The 22,394-nt window shown below is 35.3% G+C and overlaps 1 protein-coding gene across 1 annotated transcript; it reads left to right on the plus strand.

The window, feature by feature from the left end:
* The first annotated feature begins 3,109 nt into the window (after positions 1–3,109).
* LOC134533491 (xanthine dehydrogenase-like) lies at positions 3,110–17,517 on the plus strand. The gene is made up of 7 exons (XM_063371016.1): positions 3,110–3,168; positions 3,486–3,610; positions 4,579–4,666; positions 13,320–13,481; positions 15,520–15,616; positions 15,867–15,977; positions 17,289–17,517. The coding sequence occupies exons 3-7, from the start codon at positions 4,640–4,642 to the stop codon at positions 17,354–17,356; spliced, it is 465 nt and encodes a 154-aa protein (XP_063227086.1). The 5' UTR covers positions 3,110–3,168; positions 3,486–3,610; positions 4,579–4,639; the 3' UTR covers positions 17,357–17,517.
* Positions 17,518–22,394: the final 4,877 nt, after the last annotated feature.

Here is a 22,394-nt window from a genome sequence, read left to right on the forward strand (position 1 = left end):
CCGTGCCTCGCATTCCGTCTCGCTGTGGTCCCATTGTCTGGCCGACTCCCGAGGACGAGTCTCTGTGGACGGACAGAGCGAACAACATCATTGTCATCTGTTGTCAGCTCGAGGTTGAATAAACTCTCGTTAGATGCCTGATTGGACTGCTCTTCCAGACGTAACACCTATCTTCATATACGAGTACATAAAAAAAATTGACTGTCGGTGTACACATCTGAGACTGATAAACTCCGACACCGTTCGACTGATCGTCATTAAAAGTTGAAGCATCGAAGTGTTTTTTTTAAAGTGAAAACTTCTTTAGCCCCGTTGGGCGATTTTTGGTAGAAGCAAAACTTATAGGGTTCGCGTCACCGACATGCTAGTGACGTGTTGCACCAGACTGGCGAATCGCAGCGGTCTGTGTACATGTACACGCATATATACACTCATACATTGTATAATATACTTAACTGTATAATGTGCGTGTTGGACTCTTTTTTGGATGGGTAAAATCTTGTTAGTTCGCATCACCGACATGATGTAGAAGCAGTGAGTAAAGTTAATTTGACCACGTGAATACATGACCTAGGTCTGACATCACTGGTAAGTAATAGCTAGGTAATGAGTTATTACGTAATTTTGACATCCACTGACATCTGTTGTGACTAAAAAATGATGTAAGGATAAATGATATCATGCTGACATCGTACTGACATAATACCAAATTCATTTTATTACATACATTTGACGTCGAAATGATGTCATATTACACATTTAAAAACAAAGTTTTAAGTTTTCACTTCTGTTGACAGTCCCCATGACTGGATATTTCTTTTTTTTTTTTCACGGAGAAGGTTTTTATGTCTTCCAAATGTTTGTAACTCTCCTTGAGATGGTACTGTAGCGCATCAACTTCTATGCCGTTCATTTCTATTATAGAAAAAAACATAGGTCTTAAACATACAAAAACAGTTAGTGTGTGTCATTTCTCTATGTCTGCCACATGGTCATATAGTAAGGTTAGGCAACTTCCTATCCTTCTCCTTGGTGAGACCGGTACACTTAGTGGCTACCGGACTCACGGCGCTAATAACAGTTTAGTTTTGAATTTCGTCAATAGATGGCGTTGCCTTGAATTTCAAACACGCTAATTGGAATTTGTGGCATATGTTATTCAGACTCCTTTTCTCAACTTCGTCTTAAGGCTGCATTGGAAATGTGGTTTTTCTTTATTATAAATAGTATCTCTCTTTTATACAATTTTGGGAAACACGTTTATTGTAAATATTTAAAAATATCCAAAGTCTTCATCACTATTACCACCCTCACAACTATAACCATCGTCGTCATCCAAAAGACTTTCTTCATCATCTTCAGAAATATATTAGGTATAAATGAAAAAAAAAATGCCAATTATTTTAACATTTCCTGTTGCGGGTAGGCCTACGCATTCCTTTGGCGATAAATTATCACTGTGGCGTATCCCTACTTCGAGATCGTATCCTATTGAGTCGAATATTTGACCAAAACTACGCCCTTTTCGTTAAATTTGCTTCCAAATGGGCTTTCTATTTAATGTTCTTATTGTACACATTGATTGGCAATAGACGTTATTTTATAACTAAATAATATGTCGTGGTGACAGCCAGCTACGAGCAATGGCGTGTGCCACCGAGAAATGCGACGTGTGGCGAACCTCCAACCAAAGAAGGATCAAATCACAGACAAACCAGCTGAGACGACTTACAAGTCAGCAGCCAATGAACTGGCCCATGGAATAACCTTGCACCATTCTCCTACGTACAGAATTGTATACATGAAAAAAGTCGAGAAGCACAAAAGAGAGAGAAGGTAAAGTGTTTTTTTTTTTGCTGACTTTGTTGTTTACGCAAAGCAATGCAAATTTGCATCCCGACCATTGGATTTCCTGTCTTGTTTTTTAATTGGTTGAGATTCGTCCATATGAACAGTAAGCCGATAGAAAAATCCTCTAAAAGTTATATGTATTTGACTTCTAGCCTATCGCCGAGTCGAGAGACACGCGATACGCTTCGCGTTCCGGGTGGCTTAGCTAGTAAGTTTCTGGGAGTAGCGCGCTACGTGGAGTTCGTGCGTGCGTAGGACAGCCCGAGTAGGTTCTGTTGTAGCGTACGTGTTTTGTATATGATCTCGCGCATTAACATGCACGTCGCGCCGCGTACGCTGAGTCTCTGCTTGTAGCAATATGAATATTAATGCCCAACGTCATTATGCTATAATTTCCCAACAAACACTATTTGCAGAAGCTAAGAAACATTTCGGACGTAACCAAATATTGTATTTTCACGTCAGTACAATTTTTATGTAATTTTAATGACTGTGTCTATTCACAAACAAATACAACACCCGCGATACAATTAAACATAGAAACGAAAATAATAAATATTTATTTTCTTTGCTTTTTTAACCCTCTCTATTACTGACTAAAAAAATACAAAAAAAAATTAATGGAATAAATCTTTACAAAATGTTCACACCAGAGTCATGTGAGATGAAACATTACAGCTACAAAGTTAAATTTAACTGCTACACAAGTTGGGCCCAGGTAAAACCTGCAAAGACACAGTGTGAACCCTGGGCAATAGCATGCGGGGAGCAAGTTTGCATGCACTAAGTGTAGGGGAATACAGGAGACTGATGATGGTCTAGATGAAGAGTTGGACAGAGTAGAAAAGAGTCTACTATGCGGGGATTTGGAGCTTGGACTCTCTCAACATCGCAGTTGAGCCCTCGGCTTTTACACCAGAAAATTTCACAAGCGGGCATGCGTGAACCTCAGGGGACAGGCGGAAGTGAGAGGAATCGACGGTAAACAAGGTAGGTCGGAGGAGGAGAGAGAGAGGGAAAGAGAGGGCGGAGAGGCGATGACCGAAGATCCACGATGTCTTTCGAAATATGCGCAGCGGAAAAACCATAAAAATTCCTTCCAAATGTAATATTTATTTCTTGGCTGCGGGACGTAGAACCACGTATGTCTTTTCTAGAAGGGAATTGTTTAAATATTAATTTTTTCCAGGTGGCGCAGGTGGTGGCGCACACGCTGGGCATTCCTCTGGACTTGGTGAGCATGAAGCCATTCAACAACATCGTCGGCGCGAACAACACGCGAGCGGTGGGAGCGTCACCAGCGATTCTTGCTGCTACGTGAGTGTTACAAGAAGAATTACGCAATGTTTACGCTTCACTGGTATAAAGTTTTATTCAATTGATTTTTTTTTCTTTGAGTAAACAGATTTATTTTTCAATCTGTTGGATTGTAATGTGGTAAAAGAATTTCCATTTTATCTTATCCCTCGGGTATAAAAATTTCATCTAATATCAATTTTTATCAAAAATCAACGTTCTGAAAATCAGTCCAGTACAATCTCAAACCGTTTTATTCAGGAAATCACCTGTATAATAAAGGTTAAACATAATCAACATGTTTATCTGCTCAGTAATGTATATTTTTATTTTTTCAGGCAGCATTCAATGCCTGCAATATTATTCTGAAACGTCTGGAGCCTTACAAGACGACAAACCAAACTTGGCTGGAGTTGGTGCAGGCGGCATACAATGACTTCGTGGATCTGTCGGCTTTTTTCATGTAACAAAGCCTAAATATTTTATCTCTAAATGTTTTGCCTCGAACGACAAAAATTAAGAAGTCACTATTGCAAATACCCTTTCACCTCAGCCTACAGGCGCAGGAAGAGTTCTAAATTCATATTGCTTTTGAAACTTTTGAAAAAATTCTTTAAACTTTAAGAACACTCCAAAATTGATATACAGATTAATGTAGATGTTCCCAATTCTACATTTTCCATGTGACTGAAATGTTAAGAATGTTTTCTATTTAATGCATATAATATTTTCTTAGAATTATAAAAAAAATTGTACCCTTTTTAGATGGGCTTGCCACAAGAAGATAGGCTTGCGTTGTGCCACTAGTGATGACTCTAAGCATAAAAAATAAACAACTCACCCCTTATTTTGAGTTGCAGCTATAAAAAAAATCGGAGAAATTTTGGCAAATATTTATAAGATTAACAACATCTTCAAATGGTTTTGATATTGTGTAATCGAATACCATGCTAGATTTTTTGTTCGGCCCCCTCAGTTTGGTAATCCCTTCTTGGTATTACAAAAATTGCTAAAGAAAAAATTTTTCAATAAAATAAAACACTGTTACAATGGAGTTGCTTGGCTTCTGGGTTGTAGCAGCGTCGAAGGCGAATATTTCACTGACGTTTTGTCCAACCTTGCAGTCGCCATCGTAAGGGTTAGCTTTCCTGTAATCTATGTTAAATATATTTTCAAAGTCATCGAAATAAAATGGGCGTATGGTACATAAGGAATGATCAACAACTGCTGATTTGAGATATTCTGGTTGTACTAACTTAAATTTACACTTCACCACATTTTTTCCCTAATGCAGCATAATTGATTTGCGGTTTCTTAGAAATAATATTAAATTTGAAGTTTTCCGACGTTTAGGTTGTTTGCATTTAGTTGACTTGGATATTTTTCACCCACAAACGACACTTATAAATATATATTTATTTTTGTTTTCAGGGAAAATAAATCTGATCTCACCTAATATAAGATTTATGGAGTCTCGGTGACAGAGGTGGAAATGGATGTGCTTACTGGGCAAAAACAGGTATATAAAATAATATTTACTGTTGTGATTTTTTTATTCACCACAAATTAACTGTGGAGGCTAGTCGGACCAGCTGCAAAATGAGACCGACATTTTTCATGGGAAAAAATATTTATCACTTGTTGGTAATCGATTTGAAGAGATTTTTGTTTCACTTCGCTTCTCACAAACAAATAATCCTGGCTTGATTCCAAGTGGGTTAGGACCATGATTCTCATGCATAAATTGGTAAAATGTATTATACTTTAAATTTGAAATAGTGTAGTAAACTCAAAAATTAGTGAAATATAGATTAAAGATTTAACTTTTCTCGATTATAGTTTGTTACTGTGTAACTTTTGAATTATTTCAGTAAATTCTCTTTACATTGACATTTGATTCCCAGTATTACTATCCGGTTATTTCTAGGTGGTTAGAAGAATTATTTTCTGTTATTGTATCTAATTCAGAGTGTGTTCGCTGGCCAGTGTTTTCTAAAACTCCGGGAATTGAGACCGTATGTTCTTGATTTGGGGGGGGGGGGGATATAATCTGCCTGATCGCCTAGCCACACGGGCCCTTCTAGCACACGTTCTATGTCTCGTCCCGTGTATTATATATGCATATGCGCGCAGTTTATATGTCATTGCAGATATATCTAGTACGTTGTTGAGCTTGTGAAATCTCTTATAGCTTTGTTTCCCCAATTTCAATGTATAAAATTGTAGGAATTAAATTACTGGTGGACATAAATACGTTATGGATCTACTTACAATTTTAGTTTAATCTGTTAGGAGTAGTTGTACACCTCAAAAAAATATATGCAAAATAAATGTGTCAATGAAATAATTTTGTTACAGCAACAATATTTCTGGTGGTTGCAGAACTGCGTAACAATAAAAAAAATTCAATCGCCCAGTGTTCTCCCTTAAATATTTTCTCTGTTACTTACAATAAAAATGTTGTTCAGCCCCAAACTCAGCTTTGGAAAGAAGTTTAGATCATAAGTAGGGACATGCATAATTCGCGAAAAGATTCCGAGACTGGAGAATTGTATGTCAAATGTGACAGCACCAATCACAGCAATTCAGTGCGGGTAGCAAATGCGTCCTGAGTGTCTCGTTCAGATAAGGCAACGACTGGTCTCGCACACGGCCGCCAATCACAAGGAAGAAACAGCTGGTGTGGGTCTACCATGTTGCATTCTTATAGGCCTTCGGATTTTTTTTTCGCGAAGACTACCTGCCCCTAATCATGTCGTATTGGGGTTTTCAATTTATTTTGTTGTAATGAACCTGCAGCAAAAGTTTGTTCTTCGAACTCATACTCACCCTGAACTTTATGAGGTGTTACGGGGGTGCGGAAGACTACCATAATGGAAAAAGGCGGAAAAGTACCATAACGTAAATCTGCCATACGTTCAAAGGACGAGACGGAATTCTGCCATATTTTCGTGTACACTCTATGGAAAGAGTACAGCGGCATTGCCCTCAAAGTAGTGTATAGAATACTCGGTAGGTAGCGCTGTCAACCCTATAGCTGTTTCTCAGGTTAACTTTAAAGATTACAGATAGCGCTTCTGACGGTGGTAGTTGCAATTACAAATAAGTCCAGATCGCGGACGAGAAGAAAGAAATGTTTCCAAAAATGGTTTATAGGGAGCAGCACTGTATTCTTATTAAGATGATTTAAAAAAATACATTATGGCAGTTTTCCATGCACGAAGGAGAATTCTGCCACAATTAATGAGAAATGAGGAAAATGGCCTTACTCGTAAAATCGTAATGTAAATAGCTTCATAGAATTTACATTTTTGCACACTGAAGTAATTGTAGATCATTATTAAATTAGTGGAAATATTCAAGAGTTTTCTTATGTAATGTTTTCATTTTTAGAGTGACAGAACACAAAAAACTCAGATATTATAATTATTAACATCCATATTAAACGCTGAAATTCGAGGGAAATATTTTTGTGTAGTGTAGGGCAGGGCAAGCAGCACAGGCGCTCTAGGGGAGACATAGGCTCTTACATGGAATGTTGGTGGGCTTTGCACAGGCTTGCAGTCTTTTAAAAATGAACTTGACTGAAATTTAAGTATTTTTTCTATTAGAAAATAAAAAAATGTTACTATGCGTATCATATTATTCTGCTTCTTTAAAACTGTCAGATCAAATTGAAATTCAGTTTTTCGTACCTTAAAACACTTATAAACAAATTATGACACATACATAAAAAAGTATGTACCGTATAATAATAATAATAAAATAACTTTACAACAAAACACGAAACAACACAGCACACATAAAGATTGATAAAGTTCATATTAGCTAATTGGTTACTTTGATTTTCAAAAAATCTTTAACAGAAACTAAAATGGAGTATACAAAATAAATATGTAGATTATGAAAGTTTTAAATAACTTTTTGCTTAAGTTTTTTAACCAATGAATGTTTCTAGATTATTCAAAAAGAGTTATAATTTTTTACAATTTTTATAGTTACTAATGGTTATAAAAGTGTCACTAATTCTATACTTGCAATTTCAAATTTTTAATCCAAACCGAGATATTATGTCTGAAGCATCAAATATCGTAATCAAACGTTATAAAATGTGTATCACTCATTGAACGTCTAGTAAATAGAACATGCAAATTAAATTTATATAGGAATGTAGCATATTTAAAAGCGTTAATACAATGCATACTTTCAATTCTATTGCAATCAAAATTATTTATTTAACTCCAATTTAGGACACAATATTCTACTTCATAGCTAACCAATTTGAAAACAAAGTATACTATCAGGTACTAATGCAGAGGAAGTTATAAATTTAATAAGACCAAAGATCTTCAAGTGCAACTTATAGTATTATCTACATCTTGGTGAAAAAAAACTTGGCATCCACTATAACTCGAAGGTATTAAAAGTGAAATTAGTTTTATTTTACTAAATGTTGTACAATAATCGTAATTCAGATCTAGACAGCTGAAATATCTTGCTGAATAGTTTCACAAACATATTTCCTTTTTTTCCCTTCAGCATCTTTTCTTGATCAATTCCTATTACAGTTGGAATATTATTTCTTAAATATTAAAGAGTAGTTGAGATAAACTACTACTTTGTGGAACACCTAATATCATGAAATTTCATTTGCAAATTTGACTGCAAAGAGTCTGTTTTTAAGATAATTTGTGTGTGTCCTAATTGAAAACGTGTTTTTTTAGAAATAAAATTCATGTGCCTATAAATATTTTTTTCATCAAAAACGTCTAAAATACTACATAACAGAAGTATTGGTCAATAGTTTGTGACTAAAATTTAACTGTCAATAATACTTAATTCAGAAATATTATGTACAAAAGCAATTTGTTTAACGTTGGAATGATAATGCTGCAGTTACTAAAAACTAAAACGCTACAAACTACAAAAAAATATTTTTTCAAAACTCCGTTCCCCCGGAGAAACCCCCGGAATGGCCACCGCATGGGGAGCCCAAGAAAAGAAACGGGCTCCCCATTTGGAAGCCACCTGGAAGGTTTTTTTCTGTTCCACCCACCGTTTCTTTGGTAGCCTGACTTGTTACAAGGGATTGTATTCCTATCAGAGAAAATGCCACCATTTCATCTGAGCAATCCGCCTTGGAGGAGCCGGGGCGCGAACCCGGGTCCTACAAGTCACAAGGCAGGCGCTCTACCCCAGAACCAGAGTGGTAGAGCAGATACTTGCAGTCTTCTTAACACTGACATGATGCTATTCCACGAGTTTACTGTAGTTTCGGTAACGAACAAATTTATGTGTTCTTATGTTGTTCGTTCAGCATGAATTATGTAATTTCATAACAGTGAAATATAATTTGCATAACTAGTCTGGCAAATTTTTCGTTGATTTTCTGCAAACAAACTTACAGTCCCGCTGTACAATAATTAATTAGAACCATAGACTAGTAAATAAATATGTAAAGAGCTTGCCGATGGTAAAGTTATTTTGAAATAAATGTTAGATATTAAAAGAGTGTGTTTAGTTAAAATATGTGTGTGCTTACAAGCATGAAGTTATTGTATAACATTTTATTTATTTGGTTTTAAAGCCACAGATAAGTTAACCTTGTTATTTCACTTTTGGCTTTTTTAAAAAAATTTTACCGTTATTAATATGCGCAGCTAATACTGGAAAGATTTTCGAACAACTGTTTGCAAATAGGCATTTTCAAAATCTTAAATTAAGTACTAAATCAATGATAGTGTTGGAGCTGTTGAATTAAAAGATACATTTCATACTGACATCACCGGAATTTTAGGTAATGATAGTACTGACCTTAAATAGATCAGTTTCTGAAGGCTAAGAATTTAGTTTTGTGAGATATGCTTACTTATTGAGAAATATTCACATTATTTGAATACAACTTTATTTTATTGGTACTCCTGAGTACAGAATTCTTGGTAATAGCTTACCGCAGGGTTAAGCAGGAACATAAATGTTTTATTTCATATAATGAAACCCTCAGAAACTTAATTAAATCGTTGGGATTATTAAACATGAACTTCTTTGAGTACACAACTACAGAAAGTTTTCATTTAATATTTGTGCACATCGCAGTGACAATGCTATTTAATTATTTGTAATTTTAATTGTAACAAAAATTGAAATTCGGTTTCTTTTTATTTTTATGTGTAATAGTATACAACATGTATTCTGTTTTAACTCTTACAGTATCAAAAGTTCATTTAATGGTTGTGTATGTTTATTTTCGTAAAAAAATATATTTTGTACAAAAAATATCCTACAACAAGAGATTTAACTTTTCTTATAATTTTGTTGTTTTAAATTATAATGTTCGAACCTTTCCTTCAGTGCAACAACTTAAGTGTATAAAATAATTTCGTTATGAAATTAAATTCTCCATACATACTACACTTGATATTTTGAGATTATTACGAAATAATATATAATTTTATTTTAAATACTTTTTTTTGCAAATGCACGGGTTCCAAATACCAAATAAATACTTTAATTTTTCCTTTTTTTAATGGTTCTTGCAATTGGGGAGATTGATTATATATAATTTAGGACATGCGCCATTGCTGATTATAATGTATGTCATAAGAAACCTCAATAACAGACAAGAAAGATAAATGTGCAAACAAACAGAAAAGAAGTGAAACTCAGGAAACATCAAAACATTTACAAGATAGAACATTACGTAGAAAGAATTGGTAAAAAAATTATTACAGCACAGACGGACCCAGTGGGCTAACAACAATGAGTCATTAGCAACAAGAACAGTAAATAAAAACGAAAAATACTTTGGACAACTTACAGAATTGATTGTTCAGTACTTTTACAAAATATTCTATTGTAAAACAGTTGACAAGGAATAGTTTGCAATACTAAAAGAAAGGTATTATAACCACATAGCTTTCGTTATTTTTGCACATCTGAAATACGGTTTATCGATGTATTATTGAGTATTTCTTACAAAAATTGACTAATAATTTTATACTTAAATTGATTTGTACGTACGGAAAATTTATTTTAAACCATGGAAAAGATAATTTGACTTTATTTTGTTTTACCGTGCTTAATATGCGCAGTTAATGCCGGAAAGCTATTCAAACAAGGGTTTATGTAACAATAAGTGCCAAGAACGTAGTAAAAAAAGAGCGAGGGGGGGGGGGGGGTTTATGTGGCTAGATTTGTTTAGACAAAAAAAAATTATTTTACAAAATTTACAATGGCAGGAGTTTCAAAAGCACTTAAGGGAACGTCAAATAGCATAAAAATGTATTTTCAAGCCTTATCTTTGTAAAAGAGTTTCCGGAGGAGTGACTAGCTTCTGCCCTCCTCTTTTACAAATACTGTTTACACCCATGGTAAATATGTAAACAAAATCACATGTCGTTACAAACACTACTACAGGATATACTCAAAACGTGAATTAAAATTTTCGTGACTGTAATTTATGATAGTTGTACTAATAATATTAGATGTCAATAATTTTTCAAGACATGTGATGATAGCCTACATGGAGTACTATAGTCTGAAACTATGTATTTGTAATGTTATGCAATTATCGAACACTCACCCCTGTAGCATGAGGCATCACTACAAGGCAATCTGAAGATGAGAAAAGATACATGATCGAAGTTTATGGACCGAGTCTTAAGACACTAGATTAGTATCCCAGAGAACACTGGTTCAAATCCCGGCCGGCCATTGTCATGTTTTATTAAAGTTTTAAAATTAATAGCGAAACATATGGGTACCAGAACAGGAGAAAAGGTCTGTATCATCTTTCTTTAACCTTTTTCCTAACTATATATAGGCTTCGGCCTGAGACGCATTTAAGAGTTTTCCCTACCTATACCTCCCAAATTAGTTTTAATTTAGGTTCGTAAAAAAATTATATTCAGTGTAACTCACGACTCAGACGTGATAGCGCAGTGATTCGTGTGTTTGTGTATAGAGAACCGACAGCACTGGGCAATACAGATTGTACGTTCACCAAAAAAAATTAATTTTGATATTGTGCCTTCGGTACCTCATTTATCATATCACAGGCCAATGTTAAACATTTTCGTGGAATATTAATTAAAATGAATAGTAAGCTACAATTTAGTGTCTGTTTTGATATGAAATATTTAGTACGTAGACAATGTCTCGTTTTTATTTTTTATTTTATTTTAACTATTACACTAAAAGCGACACGCTGACATAGAATTTTCACGTGAAACCAACGGCCGTGAGTCTCGATACAGCCCTACCGAATTCTTCTAGAAAATTGGTAGAATGGTTCCTTACTGTAAGTCATGGCTAATTCCATTTATATTGTCGCTCTACTGTGGCGTTGTATTTTGTCGTCTGCATTGACCTCGCTATTAATATGTTTAAGAACAAGCAAGCATTTCAGAATAAGAAGAATAATAATATCGGAAATAAGCTATTCTCCTTGTAAACAAATATAAAATTGATTTCAGGGCTTTCATAAATAAATATTCTGAAATGATTTCATTGTAATTTACGCAGTTAAAATATAGACCTAATGTCACAACTACTTATTCAATAAAACCTAAGCAGCAAACATGAACCGCTCTCACTATTCTGTATTCACATTTATGACTGTTTAGATCTATTCTTAATGGCAATTGTTTTTCTGTACATCTATATATTAAAATACTTCTCTAATGGTTTTCACAGCACATACTAAAAACATAATGCTGGAATCACAATACCCTGTAACAGCCCCGAGATGACAAAAACAACACCACAGCCATTAAGAAGTAAGGTGAACCCCAACAGCCCATCAGAAATATAATGTGGGTATTATTAAAGATGTAGTAACGTAAACTTTTTTTTGTGAAATAACTCATGCTTAAGTTTAGTTTATCGTTCTTTTGATAGACATGATGTAAAATAAACTCAATTGAATTTCCACCTCAGTACTATAGATGACTATACACTTGGTGGTGATAATCTGTTGTCGTGGAATTTCAAACATATGATATAAATCATGCAATATTTTACTTACTTAACCGTCGGTTGCCAGGTAATTGTGATTTTCGGTCACTAGATTGCATTTAATTTCAACTAGTGACCTTGAGTTAAAACATCAATTAGAATTACAATACTTTGTATACTACTTATTTATACAAATTATTTCTCAGATAATAGACATAATTTAATCATGTAGTTCGGGTATTAGGACTGTATGGTTGCGTTTTAACTTATGATAGTTTTACATTATGGCACTTTTCCGTCGCCAGTATGGCAGTCTTCCAGTATGGCAGTCTTCCGTCGACCCCCGTAAAAACAGGAGGAAATGTGCCATAATGGAAAACTACTATATTTTTATTTTTACAGATCGTAGTTATAAGTATACAGTGCTGCTTCCCATAACCCATTTTTGGAAAAAATTGTTTCTATTAGTGCGCGATCTGTCAAGTTAATTTATGACTGGAACTACAGAAAGTCACCGTCAGAAGAGCTATCTGTATCATTTTAAGTTAACCTAAGAAACAACAAAGGGGTTAGCAGCACTACCTAGCGATGTATTCTTCACACTTCTTCGAGAGAAAAGCAGCTGTAATAATTCCATGGAGTGTATAAGAAAATATGGCAGAATTCCGCATCGTCCTTTTAAATTATGGCAGTTTTCCGTTATGGTACTTTTCCGCCTTTTTTCGACGAGGCCAGGCGGAATACCACCATTATGGTAGTTTTCCAGTATGTAGAGACCGGAAAAATTCGCGGATTCATTTAGTGATAGGCTCAAATTCAAACATGTGTACAATTCTGCTGGTACTGCTATTGGCTCGCAGTTTATCTGGAGCTCTCTGGTCCAATGAGAGACTATCGACCAAAGAAGCGTCGAATCACAAGCTACCCAGTGGAGACGTCTCACAATTTAGTACCCAATGAACACGCGTGTTTACTTGAGAAATACAGAGGTAAATGGAGGCTATCCTAGAGGTCATTGAATCCGCGAATTTTTCCGGTCCCTACCAGTATGGTAGTCTTCCGTCGCCCCGGTGTTACTTGTTGACCGACTTGCGAGGCAAATTGTGGTTTCGGACGGTCCTGGTTGGTCGACCGAGAGGGTAGGACGGGTCTTGGGGGGAGGATAGAGAGAGAGAGAGAGAGAGAGTCACGTGTGCGGACCTCGGAGTTCCTCGCAGGTCCTGCGGGCGGACATCCTGCAGGACCTCGGCAGGAGCATCAGCCCGGAGGTGGACATCGGCCAGATCGAGGGCGCGTTCGTGATGGCGATGGGCCTGTGGCTGACCGAGGAGCTGGTGTACGACGCCGAGACGGGGCAGCTGCTGACGGACCGCACCTGGGTGCGTGTGTGTGCCCCCTTGACGTCACACCACCCTCCCGCGCCCGAGTGCACTCGTCCGTCGGAACACCTCGCGTTTCCACGCAAAACCTCTTTGAAAAACCACGCCGAAACACACGGGTACCAGGACGAAAAGGTCCATACATCCTTCATTAACAATTCCTTAACTGTAAGTCCTGTACACGTACGTAAAGGTGACATTATTGACGTGGCAACGTCTAACAAATCGATGAACGCTGGCTGCACGCACGAAAAAGGATGACTCATTGTCCCGTTACGCTCATTGTACGCTTGCGCCGCATTTATCTCTCTTCCACTCGATTGGAACAACCCTCGATTTTACTTTTTCGAGGCACATTAAACTTGAAACACTCCCATTCGTTTCCTACATTTCCTATCATCGTCCTATCCTTAACAGAATATCACAGATTGGAAGAATTTAAATAGCAAACATGTATAAAAGTTATGGTTAAAATAATCTGTTCGTTAAAGTAATAAACATATTTGAATTAATGAGTGCAAATAAAAGTAAATTTATATATTAAATTGAAGATTTCATTTCACTCCTTCTTTGTATCCATACAAAATAGTGATAATTCAATAAAAATGATTCAATTTTATTCATAAAACTATGCAATTATTTCATCAATGTTTTGTTATGACGTTGTTACGTCAAACTATCGTCCGTAAACCGACTTTACAGACAACCTCCCTTTTTTTTACGTTTATAGTCAACTCGCAGATACGACCTTAAATTTGCGTCGCGGGCGTGAGGGTTGGCGGGGAAGGGGTAACCGCGCTGATTGGTCCAAAACCGGCGCTATCGCTCCTTTTTTATTCAGTGTAGCTCACGACTCAGGCGTGATAGCGCGGATAATTGTATGTTTGTGTATAGAGATTATTAGGATCGTTCGGGTTTTGGACATTATTAAATGTAAAGATGTAAAATAATTCAATAAAAAGAATAAAAACGTAATATATGAACCTCAGCCCGTGCAAGAGCTAACAGAAAATATAAAACACGACTATCGTTGGAAAGAGGAGGCTATGAGCCTCGCACAGGTACCTACGCCTACGTACTAGTACAAGGTATAAAAATAATGTTAGAGTGTCGAAAAGATTCAGTTCTACCTTAGTAGGCATAATGTGAAATATCGTTCTAAGATATTCAATGCTGGATACATTGAGTTAAAAATATAAATATCTTCACTGCATGAATTATGAAAAAAAAAACGGTTTATCTACCATTTTGGAATATTAGAGGACATATAGGATATAATGAACATTAAGTTTTGAAAATGTTATCGAAGTTTATAGAAGTTTCCAGAACATTTTCAGAATAAGTAACTACTTCGAATTCTATCTACGCCTGTAGGCTGTGCCAAAAAGGACGTTTTTTAATCCAAGTAGTAAATTTTTCAGAATAACAACAAATTTTTTTGGACCTTTCATATTACAAGGTATCTGTGCAGGATATTTACAAGGCGATCACCACCTGCAAAGGATTTATCTTCTTTCCTAAGTGAAGCTATGTGTAGACTTTGTTTGCGAAGATACAAGAAAGTTTAAGTACATTTCAGCATTTTAGATGTATTTTTTGTGTTAAATGTGAGTTACAAGCTTTGCATTGTTTGCACTTCATAAGTTGTTAGTCTGACGTAAATAAAGTTTACTTCTTTGAACTAGGCAGTTGTGGAAACTCCGTATAGTCACAAGGAAAAATATTTGTGGGTAACATTAAAATCACGCTAGTAAATTGAGAATTTAATTTGTTTCACAACAAAGATATTTTCATTGTTTACTGAGTATACAATTAAAAAACAAGTTAAAGAATAGAACACGATTAAACCTAAAATTTGAAGTATGTAAAAATTTTTGAAACAAAAAAAAACACTGAGACATTATTTTAATCCAGGTAGTATATGAATCTGCTGCTAATATGAATTATTTTACAAAAATATTTAAAGCTATAAGCTGAAAATGATAACTATGTATAAAATGAAACTTTTTTTGACATTTCGTGTTTAATGTTGTTTCAGTACTGCAGGCCACCAGGACCTAAAGACATACCAATATATTTTCGCTTGGAGCTTAGAAGGAATTCACCAAACCCAGTCGGAGTCGTCAGCTCTAAAGGTGAATTTATATTTATATGGTTGGTACTTTAGCTGTGGTTAAACCGTTAATCAAATGTACTAATAAAATCTAATAAAATTTGTTTTTATGTTGTTTAACTTTATTATTGTACTTCTATCAAGACCAACTGTTGGCCAAGAAAATATTTAAAATAAAACAAGTTTCATTTTAAACTTTGAAAAATGTGCCTCCTTGGACTACGAAGTTTTTAAACTCATAATTGTTTTGCGACGTTGTTTTCTGGCCGCAGCCATGGGAGAGCCCCCGATATGCATGAACGCTTCCATCTACCTGGCCTTGAAGAATGCGTTCCTCGCCGCCAGGGTCGAAGCTGGCGCTGGAGACGAGTGGTTCGCGCTAAGTAAGTAGGACGCCACCCGCCGGGCAGTTTGAGGTGGCGGCAAACTACGCAGTGACGGGTAGAGACCGGATAAATTCGCGGATTCATTTCACGGCATGTTAAAATGCAAATAATTGTATTTTATGCAACTTCTGCTATTGGTTCACTGTTAACCTGGAGGACTGTGAGCCAATTAGAGACCCTCAGTCAAAGCAGTATCGAATCACGAGTCTCCCAATTGAGACGCCTCACAAGTCAGTAGCCAATATTAACAGGCGACGTTTGCCCGAGTATGCACAGGATCGTGGAGTCCATCCTGGAGGTCATTGAATACGCGAATTTTTTCAGGCCCTAGTGATGCGGAACAAGCCGTCTAACAAAGAACTAAACTTTGCTGGAAAGAAATAGATGTTGTTTGTTCAATATAGAGATATTTTATATTTGAAGACCATTTAAATACCAATGTATGACAACCTTTCACCTAAAAAAAAAAAAAAAAATTATCTATCTTCATATACAACGAAAATTTTGTCATTCTGGTTAGGGACAAGCATCAAAAAAACGCCAAATTGGATTAAAATATTTTTTTTGCTTAAACAATTTTAGAATATCGAAAAATTGGTTTTTATGGTAGAGATCGAAGGCATTGACCTAGAAATCAGTACTATGTGCAATTACTTCTCGGAAAAAAAATTCAGAAGTCAGTCACTGTTAACTTCAGACATTTGGTTAAACTGTATACTATGCTTAAAGAATCAACACTTTGAAAATCTAACTAAACATATAACTATGGCCTTAAAACCGTTGGAACCAAGATGTTGTATTATTCCTATTCGTCATCCGTAATATTGAGCCATTGTTAAGTTGACAAGGAGAGTGTCAGAATCTCGCGACGAAAGAAATGTTGTAAGCATTTGTTCATAGTTAAAATTATGATATGCCAGCTTTTTTGTTAAATTATTCCACTAAACCTTATAATTTTTCTTAGTGCAGAGTTTAACGTTGTTTTCACAAACAAAAATAAACGCTCTCTGTACAGACTATATGATTGACAATATTCGAAGTATTTAACCACATCAGAAAGTTGTGAACAATGCACTGATTGACACGTGCGTTTTAAAGTTCTGTAAGCAGTTAATCATTTTAAAAGTGGGTTGAAATTTTGTTTCTGGCACATTTCGTGCCCCCCTAAACTGTATTCACTTTATTTCTGCTCATAATATAAGCTATACAATTTATTACATAACTATTTTAAAGGAAACATCTACACACTTAGTCAAATGTTTCATCCCAGTGACTTAAATAGAACATGTCATTCCCTTTTGTTTGCAGATACACCAGTCACAGTAGAGAAGCCATACTTGGCAAGTTTGACGTCGTCAGACCAGTTCTCCTACTGACATTCGCTGCTCCACGATGCATATATTCACGCACACTAGCTGATAATAATACATGTAATGTTTTGATTTTTATCTGGTAGAATATTTGGTGTAAGGTTTAGTTATAAATGTTACGGAAATCTAATTGTAGAACTGACTATGAATAAACGCTGCAGTTTAATTTTTTTAAAGTCCATAACCCCTATTGGTAACACATATAGAGAATAAGTTTGAGTTATACCGACAAGTTCGGCCATGGGTTCATCACGTAAAAATAAGTTGAAAATCATTCTACAACTTATGGTCTAAATTGTTTCTCATGTCTGGTATATGGTTTTGAATCTGCAGGTGAACCAGTCGTTTATTGAACATTAAAATTTAAAAATATATTTGTTTGATGGAACGCCAAGCGTCTGAATTGTATCTAATTGAACAAAGTTCTACAAACACTGAAAATCTGTTTGCGAAAGTAAATTTATAATTGAAATAATTTAGGGTAACACCCTTATTACACATATAGGTTTGCAACTTATTTTTACGAGATGTACCCGCAATTACAGTTTGTCGGTATAATTCAGACTTATCGTGTATATTTGATTGAAAAAAAAAATTGTAAAATTATTTCACCAACTGATTGTTACTATAAATAGTTTTAATTGCTTTAATAGTTTTAAAATAAATTACTTTTTGGGTTATAAATAAATTGTTTGATCAAAAGTCACATCTCTCTCAATTTTTGACAACCTAATGTTCCTTACATGCATTCCTATTCGTTTCTAAAGAAAAATAACGAACATAGTTTACTCAAAATTTTCAAGATTTAAAAAAAAATATTTCTAGTATAAGATTTATTTTAACTTTGAAGATTAAAAAACGCCAATTATAGGACAGTAAAATTACTTCTTAAAAGTTATTGATTTGTTTTATGTCTACTCTTGAACATACCTGAACAATTTTTTTGAGTCCGACCAGAAAAAAAATAGTAGTTGTGAGAGTAGTAAAATATTAGGCAGCAAAAATTTCAATTATAAATCCGGCGAGAATTGAGAAAGTTAGTAACTGGGCTATATAAAAATGTATTTTAACGGTTTAATTTTTCCACTTTTAAAAAAAATTAATTAGCACACTAGATGTGAAACAATTATAAAACCTAAATGGTATGAGGTATCCAAATTCCTACACGTGGAGAAAAATTGAATATCTAAGGTAAGAATATATATTTAATATACCTGACTATACTCCTGAGCCGATGGTAACATAAATACAATATGAGACTTCAGAGAGCAGAAACCCATTCTGTAACAAACGCGTTTCATTTCCGCTTAAATACTACCAAAATAAGATCTTATAAAACTCTTGTTTTCTTCAAATTTTCAATTATTATTTTTTGGCATTGTCAGCATACTTGACTTTAAGTATCTTGCAAGTGTTTACGTTCAAGATTTTGCATGTGTATCTTCAACATAACTTATTTTGCAAGCTTTCAGACTATCCCATTGGCACAAGGCAGTAAATGATTCAGATTTTGATATGGACTGTTGTGATATCTTGGATTGGGAACATCTGTATGTGGATCCTACAGAAGAGCAACTAGAAAATAATTATATGACCATATGTAACCAGACAAAATTTTATTTCAGAGTTTTTCACCCAAAGCAATATTTTGACTTGAGAACATTGTGGTGACAACCGAGACTGCCTACTCGATGACGTAGTCGTTCACATCGACCTGTAAGTAGGCAGCAACTGAGCAGGATTGCAGGGTGTCGTGAAGGTAATCTCGCAGACGGATAATGTCCTTCTCGTTGTAGTCACCGTCCAATTCTGGGCACGAGACGTCCACACGCCACCTTTTGGTAACACACGATTCCCGTTTTAAAAATATTTTAATTACATACGCAACTGCTAGAGGCATTTTTTTTTTTTCGCGAAACAGTCTGAGCGCTCGTTCTACTGCAAATCAGTATGCAAAAGCCCAAAGTTTGTGCCTTGTAATTGAGTGGCATTCTGCAAGAAAATCCATTGCTAGAGACCGGAAAAAATCGCGGATTCATTTCGTGATAGGCTGAAATTCAAACATGTGTGCAATTCTGCTGGCTCTGCTATTGGCTCGCAGTTTAACTGGAGCTCTCTGGGCCAATGAGAGACTATCGACCAAAGAAGTGTCGAATCACAAGCTACCCAGTGAAGACGCCTCACAATTTAGTGCCCAAAGAACACGCGTGTTTACTTGAGAAATGCAGACGAAAATGGAGGCTATCCTAGAGGTCATAGAATTCGCGAATTTTTCCGGTGCCTAGCCATTGCCATCTTTAATCAGGCCATTAAGGACGAGTTTGCTTCGTCTCTAATTTTCTGGGATTCGTGTACCAGACAGAATTTAACTAATATCTAATCATCCCATTATAATATAAGTCATCCGGTACCTATGATGCGACAGTAAAATATAAGTCGTTACATATTCCATTATATGTATAACGTACAGTAGTTCAATTCGTACGTCTGTAGCATTTGCAAATGTAACACAGTATATGAGGTTGTATTAGCAGTGTATTTAGCAGTGTAACGTTAGATTTTGCGTTCATACACGCAATCAAGTATACCAGTCCTTCGTCTGAAGGTTTTTTGGTAAATACAAGCTGAACTACGTCATTCCCATGTAACTTTCTGGGCTTCATGCGTTTAATTACCCTTTTAAATTCCAGTTATAAATTTGGACAAGGTTTTGGTACTACTGGCTCGTGTAATTCAATAACCAACATCCCTGTACTTATGTGCAGTGAATTGCCTGTCTCAAAGCTGGTTGTTCGGCTGGAATGCAGTTTTCTTGTCGCGGGGCTGGGAATCTATTCCAGTGTCGGTTTGAACTGGAGGGATTTTTTATCCGAACATTACACACAATGCTATAAAGTTTTAACAATCTGCTTTATTTCGAAACCTTTTTTTCGACAAATGCATGCCCCTAGCCATTGCTGTTTTACACTGTACAGTATATCACAGAAGAACCTCCAGTTTTTGAACTGACTTACGCATACCTAATCGATTGCAGGCTTTGATAAGTTCTTTGAAAGATTCATGCAAAGGGTTCGACTTCAGTTTGAGTAGATAACCTTTCCAACGTGAAATATTTTTTTTTCCTGAGTTCAGGATTGTAACATGGGTTGGACTGCAAAACACAATACGACGCAGCAGAATCTTCTATATAAAAACCAATATCCGGGATGACAAACCCATGACCTGTGTTGCGAGGATGTACCGATTATAAAGTGGACTTACTCTGAGGTCTCGGTGTCTAGAGAGTGGTAATCAAAGGTCCAGTTTCCATCTGTGTTGTCGCTGGTGGTCGTGGCGTTAGTGTTTCGCCACAAAAATCCCATAGAAGAAATCAAGGTGTAGCCACTACTTCTTGCCGCTATGTCGCATTCTTTGTAGTTGTATGTGTGGTTACTCACAGTACCGACATAGGCTTTGTAATTCACCTGAAACAGCATATGGAAATACTAATTTTATATTTGTTTTTGAAATAATAAGATTATGCCTAAGCAAAAAATTATTTCTATTTATTTTTAGAAACAAGTATTGAAATAGCTTAACAGATTCCAAGGTTGGAAAATCATGTAACAAATGAAATGATCAATTAAACGACAATGACGTCCTCAAAATTTTTATTCCTAAGAGTACTTTGAGTATAAAGATAAAAGAACATGTTCAAAAAGGAAAATAATATTGTGCATGTACTTAATGTAAACATGTTAGGAAAATTACTTCTATAGCATTAGATGAAAATTAACCTAACGACTGCTACTACCGAATTGAATGTTACCAAACTTTTTTTTGTTTATAAATGATAGCTAAAAGTGTTAGAATATATTTTTAATATAATAAAGTTTAATTTTTATTACCTGCAGGCAATATATGATCTGTGGTGTTAACGGAAGCAATAAATACCCTTGAATTACGCCGATCTACAAAACATTTAGAGATACCTTAGGTTCGCATGTATTTCCGTTCGTGCATGCACTCGAGCAGTCAAAATTAAAAATTTAACCCCAAACAATTCCTCTAAAAGAGTATAAATTCAATAAAAAAGTATAAATTACAAACACATAATTTAATGTAAATGTGCAAAAAATAAATTTCTTTCTCACGTTTCCTTATTGCAAAACAAAATTTGATCCGTAATCGTCCAGAAGACAGACAAACTTACTTAAAAATTTTGGAGATATTGTTGAAAAGTATAGAAATTTAAATTTATACTTTGTGCGCGCACGCGCACTGATTTTGCAATATTATGTACGTTCAATATTCAAGCTATATTCATGACCAAATAAAGTCTTACATCTAATTACCAATTTTCCAAATACATAATCACGTCATTGGACACATCGTCCGCTTTCAAAAATCCAATAGTTTAAATGTTCCTTTCCTAAGTGTCTAAAGACATTGCTTTTCATATAACGTCTCTAGTACTTCTCTTCCTTGGCCATGTTAAAGAATGAATACTGAATACCTCCGATAGATGATAAACACCCACACATTTATTCGAGGCGTAGGAAAGTTTTTTGACGTGAAAACGTCAAATAAATCGATGAACTCCGGCTGCACGCACGAAAAAGGATGACTCATTGTCCCGTCACGCTTTGTCCCGTTACGCTCATTGTACGTTTGCGCCGCATCTAACTCTCTTCCACTCGATTGAAACAACCATCGATTTGACTTTTTCGAGGCACATTAAATTTGAAACACTCCAATTCGTTTCCTACTTTTCCTATCATCGTCCTATCCTTAAGAGAATGACACAGATTGGAAGAAGTTAAATAGCAAACATGTATAAAAGTTATAGTTAGAATAATCTTTTCGATAAAGTAATAAACATATTTGAATTAATGAGTGCAAATAAAAGTAAATTTATCAATTAAATTGTAGATTTCATTTCACTCCTTCTTTGTGTGCATACAAAATACTGATAATTCAATAAAAATGATTGAATTTTATTCATAAAAGTATGCAATCATTTCATCAATGTTTTGTTATGACGTTTTCACGTCAAACTTTCGTC

Source organism: Bacillus rossius, chromosome 6 (assembly GCF_032445375.1).
Source record: "Bacillus rossius redtenbacheri isolate Brsri chromosome 6, Brsri_v3, whole genome shotgun sequence".
Lineage (NCBI taxonomy): Eukaryota > Metazoa > Arthropoda > Insecta > Phasmatodea > Bacillidae > Bacillus > Bacillus rossius.

Bases quoted from the DNA above. Each gene is read 5' to 3' on its own strand.
- LOC134533491 (XM_063371016.1), top strand. From the start codon at position 4,640: ATGGATGTGCTTACTGGGCAAAAACAG. The intron at 4,667-13,319 runs GTATATAAAATA...AGTTCCTCGCAG, and splicing joins TGCTTACTGGGCAAAAACAG to GTCCTGCGGGCGGACATCCT. The intron at 13,482-15,519 runs GTGCGTGTGTGT...ATGTTGTTTCAG, and splicing joins TGCTGACGGACCGCACCTGG to TACTGCAGGCCACCAGGACC.